Source organism: Limulus polyphemus, unplaced genomic scaffold (assembly GCF_000517525.1).
Source record: "Limulus polyphemus unplaced genomic scaffold, Limulus_polyphemus-2.1.2 Scaffold734, whole genome shotgun sequence".
In the NCBI taxonomy this organism is placed as follows: domain Eukaryota; kingdom Metazoa; phylum Arthropoda; class Merostomata; order Xiphosura; family Limulidae; genus Limulus; species Limulus polyphemus.
The window spans coordinates 222,095-230,855 of NW_013666344.1; the positions used below are offsets into that span (position 1 = coordinate 222,095).

Here is an 8,761-nt window from a genome sequence, read left to right on the forward strand (position 1 = left end):
GGTAATATATAATTAAACGTAAGAGAGAACTATTAACAAATCTTGAAAGAGAGGATATGACAGGTGGGTGTGGCAGGAGGGGTCTGATTTTCTATATGATAGCTCTGTATCCAAACAAAATTAAAGGATATGAAAATTATGGTTTGTCTGAACAATGACGATTTTATAGTGAGTAATTTATGCTTAATTTCATAGTTACTGGAGGGGTGGTGGATAAAATAGAGAAGAGAAGATACGTAGAGAAAATGTGTCATGTGTCACACTAGGGGAAATTCAGGATTTTTTTAAATATTGCCTTATAGAATTAAGAACTTCAAACTTGTATACTAATAAAATATGGATTATTAGCTAAGATTTTATGTGATACTAATTGGTATAGCATAAACAAAAAGTAGTTTAATAAATTTTGAATGTAAGACATATAAACCTTGTGTCATTTGTGGTAAACTTTATCACTTCACCACAATTTCATTGTTCTAAGGACACTGAGACTTCCTACTTTCCAAGTTCAGCAGCTTACTTTAAAACATAATGCAAACCATGAAGTTGGTCTTCAGAAAGTCTAAGAACTACTGAGTTCAAGCCAAGAGATAGAAATGTATATGGAATACCTAAGGAATTTTTTGTGAAGGTGACAGATGTCATTTTAAACTCCCTGAATAATTTTTCCTGAAACTGTAAAGGTGCAAAGCTTTAAAAGAGCAGTTTTTTTATGTCCATTAACTTTTTTAGCTAACTTCTCTAGACTTAATTTTTATTTACTCCTACTTTGTTGTTATTTATCTACTTTTCTTGTTAGTAGTGGACATATTTTTATGGGATAATTTGTATTAGTTTGATATATGGTGTGTGATAATTTTTCTTTTTTTTTGTTATTTCCAGACTTTGTTAGTTCAAGTTAAATGTTTCCAAGAAATCATATCTGTGGGATACTCAGTGTATCGAACCCATGATCTTCCCTGGTTCCGTTCCCTTTCATGGTATTTTCTTATTGCATCTAACTATTTCTTCTATGGAGAAAACATGGTGGACTCTTTTGGTGTTCTTCTTAGTCGAGGAGTGAGTATTGAAACTTTATTGATTTATTGTGAACTATGGTAACAACTGGATTAAACATTGTCAACACATGCTGAATTACATAGGTTTACACCATTGCAGGGTTAATAAAAATTAGTTTTTTATTATTCTTTTTCTTTAATATAATTTTTTTTACATACTGATTTTTATCAAACAGCATAATGTATCAGAAGAGTAAGAAATGTATTTATGCAGAGGGGAAAATTGGCCCTTCAAAACACAAGTTAATGTTTTAAAAATGAAACTTGTTCTTTTAGTCATGTTTTATTTCAGTTTGCACCATTCTTATTGAGTTTTTGAGAATGTACTTGAAAATTGTTTTATTTTTTTAATGTTGGATTGTTTTTCTTCTATGATGAAAGGAGAAGTTTAATGAACAAATCTTGCTGAAGGATCTTGCTTACAAACTCCAACCCTTTTGTGGGTCAGGCATTAATGAGAAAATCAGTAGATGGCTAAATGCATATAAATATATCACATAAGCATCAAATGGTATTTGCCACACACAGGCTTAACAAACATCAACAATTACAAGTTTTAATCATATATTATTCATAAAAAAATCAATAAACAATCTTTTGGAAGCAATATTCTTATATTTTTTGTGTGCTAGGAAATGCAATAAAAAGAATAGCATAACAACTATATATGTTCTTAAGTTTTATGATATAATTCTACCTATTTCAGAAACCCTTTTGTAAAAGTTTATGTATTGCACAGCATCATGTGTATGCTTTTCTCCATTTGTATCCTGTTGTGAAATAAATATTTGGCAATATTGCCTCATGATAGCATATCTATCTTTCTCTCTCTCTCTCTCTCTCTCTCTATATATATATATATATATATGCACAATTGTCTCTTTCTCTATGGGTCTGTTCCTTATGCACAACAACATCTTTAAAGCTAAAAACTCCAAACTCGAGATTCAGCTACAAATCTGTGCTGAAAGTGACAGGGACTATGTGACTGTGGCCTTGGAGGTCATTTTAAGGCTGCAAATTGAGGCCAAAGTGACCAATATAGCAATTTTTGCCAAACAGGATGACAAATTGGTCTCAACTAAAAAAGGCTGGAATTTTTGGGTAATGTGTGACCAAGAGGGCTATTATTTAGATTTTTTTTCTGTGTGAGAACTTCTCCTAATCATTCTATCCATGATCGATTATGTGTTAAAATGATTCAAAAACTCCATGGAGCCTTCATATGTGCTTTTTCCCTCCCTTTATTTTTCTTCTACCCATTCATGCCTACTCTCTAACTCTCCTTAACTGAAAAAGGCTGGTGCTTTTCTCGAACATGCATGCACACTCCTTCAACTAAATAGCCTTGCTTCAACCATATCTTTTGCTTTACTTGCGTGTAATTGCAAGAATCACCTATATGATAAATAATTGCTCCTTGCTTGACATAGTATTGCTTATACACTGGAATAGTTTCTCAAAGTCCATCTTTTTCTATAGTAACAAGTTAATGATGCTTGTGTTTATTGTTTACTAAAGTTTTTATATTTAAAATAATTAATGTTTTACAGAAGCTTATCTGTAAACTGGTGAGTGCTTTAAAAACTGGTAATTATTGGAAATCTGAATGCCTAAAACGTTGTTATTTGTGGGTAAGAGATATGTGAAAAACATATTATATTTGCTGTATATGAAGATACTTTTTACTCTTAACTCTATGGCCCCTGGCTTCTAATTTTATTAGTAGGTAATGTCACTCTCGTGATATATTGTTCCAAAGATGAAACTAGTGGATGAAATTGTTTAAAATTTGACAAGTATGTTCCTAAAAGTTTGTAGTTTCAGAAAAATAAAATATTTTTTATTTTTTCTATAATTCCAAATAAATTCCTTGTTTAATATAGTTATTTGCACTCAGAATCTGAATAGTTCACCTGCAAGGTGATATTTGTATGAAGTATAAAAATACTATTTATTACCCTACAATTTTCACATTTCATTTGCATAATCTCTAAAACCTCCTGAATGAATATCAAAAGTTTTTGAAATGTTTATATTTTATTTCCCATTTTCTCCACAATATCACTAACTCTACCTATTTTCAATGTACACTGAAATGAAATGTTTAAAATTAAGAAATGAAAACATGTACATACCTTTTAGCTCTTCTTAGAAGCCTTTTGAAACTAATTTTTTTAATATCTATAATTTCATGTCTTTATCTTTTCACTTATAGTTTATTTTTAACTTTCCTCTCCAATTCTTTGTCTTTTATTATTTATGGCAATCAGTACTAATGGAGCTTTATTATTATTATTATTATACCGGAACCCCCATGCAGAGACTCATTTCACTAATGCTTTGCACATGCAAATAACACCATCTTGTTTATACACTTTCACAGTTCAGGCAACAAGAAGTTAAACTTATAAAAATCATTAAATCTTTCAAGTATAATTTTTAAAACTCAAATAATACATAATTAACTAAAATATAAAAGTAGGACCTAAATACAATTAGCATATTTAGGTAAAAAACCACCGTAAATACTAGAGTTGATCAAGCAGATGACAATACAAGAGGCAGTTACATGTACACCGTGAGGAAAAACTGTGTGCCAATTTCAAATTCATCATTAGTAGAGTATAGTGTAAACTGGGCTCTTTCTAATCACTATATACATTTATGCCATCTAACTACATATACAATTTAGATCTCAAGGCAAAGTATAGAAGGTGGGTGTGGCAACCATAAAGGTTGGAAAATTTCTTTCTCTTTCCCAGTGAATACAGTTGTAGGACTATGAGTATCATGTGACAAGTAGTTCAACAACACGTATTTAGTGTCTACATACTCATTTACATTGCCAGCTTATGTGGCTAAGAGTGAACTGCTGCTAAAGTCAAGGTTTTTCATAGTGTGTGGATGGATCATGTGACACACAAACTGCAGTTTAAGTATATTTTTAAAATATTCTCTTTGAAACAAATGAATTATAACTTAGATAACATAAAAATACTTATTATATCATATATTATAATGTTAATTTCATTGACATATATTGATAGTAAAGTGGTTTAATTAAAATTTGAATGTAATGCAGTACCATACACAGAAAAGAATTTAAAAATGGTAATGGGGCCTATAGGGTTAAAACAATGCCTGATTTTACTCCTTGTTTTATACAAAGGTTCAAAGAACTCTCTTGTTAGTAACGTATTTAACCAAAACTACGTTGTAATTTTTAGTTTTGAGTGCTTTTTAGAGTAAGTTTATTGACATCATTACAATAACATATTTGTAACTGTATCATTTGTCTCGATTGTTCATAACTAGAAGTTATTTATCTCACATGCTAGTTTCAATTAATCAAGACATTTTTTATTTTTAAAGATGGTATATGCAAATGATAACAAATAAGCTTCAGCTCAAAACACCAAGAACCTGATTATAGTGCTTCACAGGTGGACCAATTAAACTATATCTAGAATTATATTAAAAACTTAGATTATGTTATACACACTTGGAAACAATAAGGGAAGATGTTGTGCATGACTAGCACAAATTTTAAAAATATAAATTTGTAATTGTGAAAAGCATTGGCATGTGCAGAAAATCTTCTTTCCTCACATTCAATATTTGAAGGCAGTGATTTCAAAATGAACAGGTACTCATTACTTTTACCAGTTTATTACACAGGCCTGTGATGGTTTTATTGTCTTGAAATTTTTACATGTTCTCCAGTAATTTCTGTATGCTGAATTTGAAAATAATATCCATTTTTATCGATCACTTATAGATTTTTCACAAAACATCATAATGCAATACATAAAAGAAAGACCACAACACATAGTTTTGAGACTAAAAGACGTAGATTTCACAAAAGAAAATCAGGAAGAATGAGGATGCATATTCATTTGACATCAATGTTCTTCCCTTTTCTTCCAGTTTGTTTGTATTTTTGTTAACAAACATAATAATAAAAAATGTTCATTCTGGTAAACGAAATAATAATTTAATCTAAGCAAGAATTGTTTTTTCTTCCCAATTTCTAAAAAAAATCCTTATACGATAGAAAAAAAATTAATATTATTTTTGAAATTTGCATAGCTGAATTATGGAAAATTTGTTATTAAAACCAAAACAACTTTTATGTTTATTTTTATTTATGTTTATGTTTATTTATTTTTCTATTTGTAGGCCTGTGTTATCTATGTAAGTATTGGTTACAAATGAAGTTCCAAAAACAAATTCTAAAAAATTCTTTCTCATATTTCTCCTGAAAAAAGTATTGCTTCATTTTGATGGTTATAGTCAAGAGAAAAGGCACATATTTTGAATTTTTTCAGCTTTAAAAACAGAGTGACATAGGTACTTAGGATTAAAAGAAATATTATTTACATTTCATTTATGTTTATTACTAACTATCACAAACCAAACTATATGAACAAATTATTTGTTTATGTTGTTTTTTTTTATCCATGGACTTCCGAAGTATTACAAGATCCAAAATAAAAATGAATAATTTGCTGTATGTGTTAGAGTTTCATCTGTTCAGTAATAAGCTTATGGAACAGAATTTATATAGGAGTGAAACATTTTTGTGACATTTGGTTTAATCTTTACGCACACAATATGATTATACAGTCTGTAGAAAAATCAAATTTTGAAGGATTTCATTATAATTATACCTAGTTATGTGGTAAGAATTGTTATGAAATATTAAATTGATGCAATAAATATTTCCCATAGATATAGAATGACATATTAAAAACATTTATACAGTAATTATGAAAAGTAATTAGGATATGATTTTTTATATTTGTTACATGAATTATACTCGTAAAACCTTAAAAGAGAAGTAAAAATAAAACACCTATGTTCTCACAAAACTTGTGAGACAGAATTAACATCAGGGTTTGTATAGGTCATGGGATTTCTGGAAAATTAGAGCAAAATAGAACATTTTCCAGGTTTGAAAAGTCATGCAATTTTTATTTAGTTTAATTGTAGTCATGAAATGTCAGGGATAATTTTGTCAGGTGGAAGTTACTGCAGAATATGAGAGCAGACAGTAGTTTATGTGGACTTTCAATTTACCCCATATTCAAATGTTTTTTTGTTTCATTTTTCCACCATTCAAGTTGCATGTTATCAATTTTCCTGGAATATTTTAATGTGAAGCATTCATTGGTTGTTTAGAGTGATGTTGGTATGGTTACCTACAATGGTTGGTGCATGATTCACTTATGAAGTGTTTCTGATTAATAGCTAGGGGTGTCAAAGTGATTATCATATATGCATATTGACAGGATTCAAACAGACTCTGCCTTTAAATTATAATTAGTTAAATGACAAGAGATATAAATTATGGTTGTCCTAAATAGATGACAGAAATTCAAAGGATATTTTGTGTAGCACAAAACTATATTTGTCAGATACTAAGAGCAGCAATCACTAGACCCACTTAGAAAGGCAAATTAAAGAAACAACACAATGTGTGGATATAACCACATTTTTTTGGCAACAACAAAACTGCATCATTGGCTAAAAAGTGATGGAGTTCAAGTCCTCAGGATTACAACACAGAAGATGTTAGAAGCAGAGATTCTTTGGCAATTGAAGCTCAGTCACATTGGTTCTACAAATCATCAAACTATGTGGGTAAGACTAGAATATTTGTATAATTGGGTATTCTTCCTTTAATTGAAACTTTTCTTTTTAATTGGGGGTTTCTGTTTATATAGTGAAAAGGGCTTGTAACACATTGGTTTGAGTGTGATCTCTGTTTTTTTTTTCTATGTATTTTATTTTGAATTTTTAAATAGTCTGCACTGTTGGCTTACAAAAATGCATACTCAGTGGAATTAATTAGCTTTCAAGTAGCTCAAGTTTTAAAAGGAAATTTGATAATTGTTCTGCATTGTAATTAAAGTAAAATATGCCTGCACTTGCATAGGAGAAGTGGCACACGTTATTGTCATAGTTTTCTGTAGGTAAAGCCATTTTAGTTGATTGTAAAGCAAATGCAGAGAAGTATCTGTGCAGGACATTTAGCTAGATTTTATTATATAATAGGATGATAAGCAAGCATTGGAAATAACTGATGCCATATTCTCTAATGAACTAGTTCTGACAAAGAATTTTAATTCTAGTAATTTCACCTGGATTAATGATGATGATGAGTTAAAAAAATAAAAATGACGTGAGTGAAATTAGCATTAAACAACTGGAAGAATTGAGCACTCTCTGCTAACTTACTGATAACTTATTCTGTTAACCAGAGTGACTGCTGCTGCAAGTTAGGGAGGTAATTAAGGTTGAAAATCTTCAAGAGAAAACACACAGCCCAGTGTCATCTCAGTTTAGTTGGAGGGGTACAGGACATAGTGATCAGAAAGGTCTTCATACTATCTGCACCTGGTGAAAGACATAAGTACCATACCTACCTGGATGAGCAAAAGACATGCAATGAAAATGAAAGCAAAACACTCAAGTGAAAATCACTCATGGATGAAATTGATGAAATAAAGAAAAAAGAAAGAACACATTGAGAAATATGCACGTGCTCCTGAAAAATCAGCTGATGAATTAGCTTTGAAGGCTGGAAATGCAGGCAAGCTGACCTTGATTCCAAAATAGAAACAGTTTGTGCCAGTCTGCTAAGGACAAACTTACAAGACTGTAACCTGTAAAAAAAGGAACTGGATGAGAAGATCAAAGAACTTAAAAACATGTAAAAAAACATTCAAATGTAATGTGAAACTAGAGTTTTCTCAACTTATTAGTGGGCATGTCTATATGGCAGTACATATAAAAAGAAAAAAAGCACACATTCCATCTTGATTTTTTATATGTTCTAAAGTAAAAATGCAAATGAAATAGCTAACAGGTAGGAGGTTTGTAATTGTACTTTTGTACTTGACATGATAGCATAACCTGCTTGTAGCTTGTGTTTATTTAGTTTTGATAATTAAATCATCATTAATATTAATAGAAAGAAAAAGCACACATTCTAATTTGATGCAAGCCTTGTAAAAAATGAAATTGAGATAGTTAATAGGTAGGAAGCTTGTAATTGAACAAAATCATAAAGTCCTGCAATTGGTCTTTAATGAAATTACATGAACTCTAACATAGTACCTTTTAACTCAATTTAAATTGGAAGTCCTGTAAAAGGCTTAAATGTCCATTTTTGTCTTTTCCATTTTCAACATGAAAATCCTATATCATGAGGTGTGGGTTGGCTCTGTGGCAGAGCTCAGGATTTCAGCTGGCAAGCTGGATTCAAGTCCATACAATTCCACAAAATACTCCCCACAATTTAACCTGTGAAATAAGAGTGACGATCAATTCTTTAGTGTGAATGGTGGATGGTAGGGTTCTGTTGACTGGCTGCCTTCCTTCCGGCTAGTAGCTCAGAATTAGGGAAGATGGCAGATACTTAGTAGTTTTGCCATAAATTCAAAGCACAAATACCAAATTCATTTAGTATTGTTTAGTTTATACTTTTTATTAGAATGAAGAAAACTACATACCTGTTCATGCAGTACTTATTTTCTTATTTAATTACTGTTCTGTTATATTATGTTTTTCCCATATGTAACACAAATACTGTATTTTGCTACAATTACTTTAAATGCTAACTTTAAAGTACTTCCTTATTTCCAAGAAGCTAATTAGTAAATATGTTGCATATTGTAATTTTTATACTATTCTTA

The 8,761-nt window shown here is 30.3% G+C and overlaps 1 protein-coding gene across 4 annotated transcripts in view; it reads left to right on the forward strand.

Annotated features, from left to right (window-relative positions):
• The window catches only part of LOC106460244 (phosphatidate cytidylyltransferase, photoreceptor-specific-like), a 103,524-nt gene that overhangs the window by 44,179 nt on the left and 50,584 nt on the right, over positions 1 to 8,761 (forward strand). For all 4 annotated transcript variants that reach the window (XM_013919928.2, XM_022386910.1, XM_013919929.2 and 1 more), the window contains one exon: positions 883 to 1,059. In XM_013919928.2, coding sequence (XP_013775382.1) covers positions 883 to 1,059 — 177 coding nt within the window. The remainder of the gene's footprint in view (positions 1 to 882; positions 1,060 to 8,761) is intronic.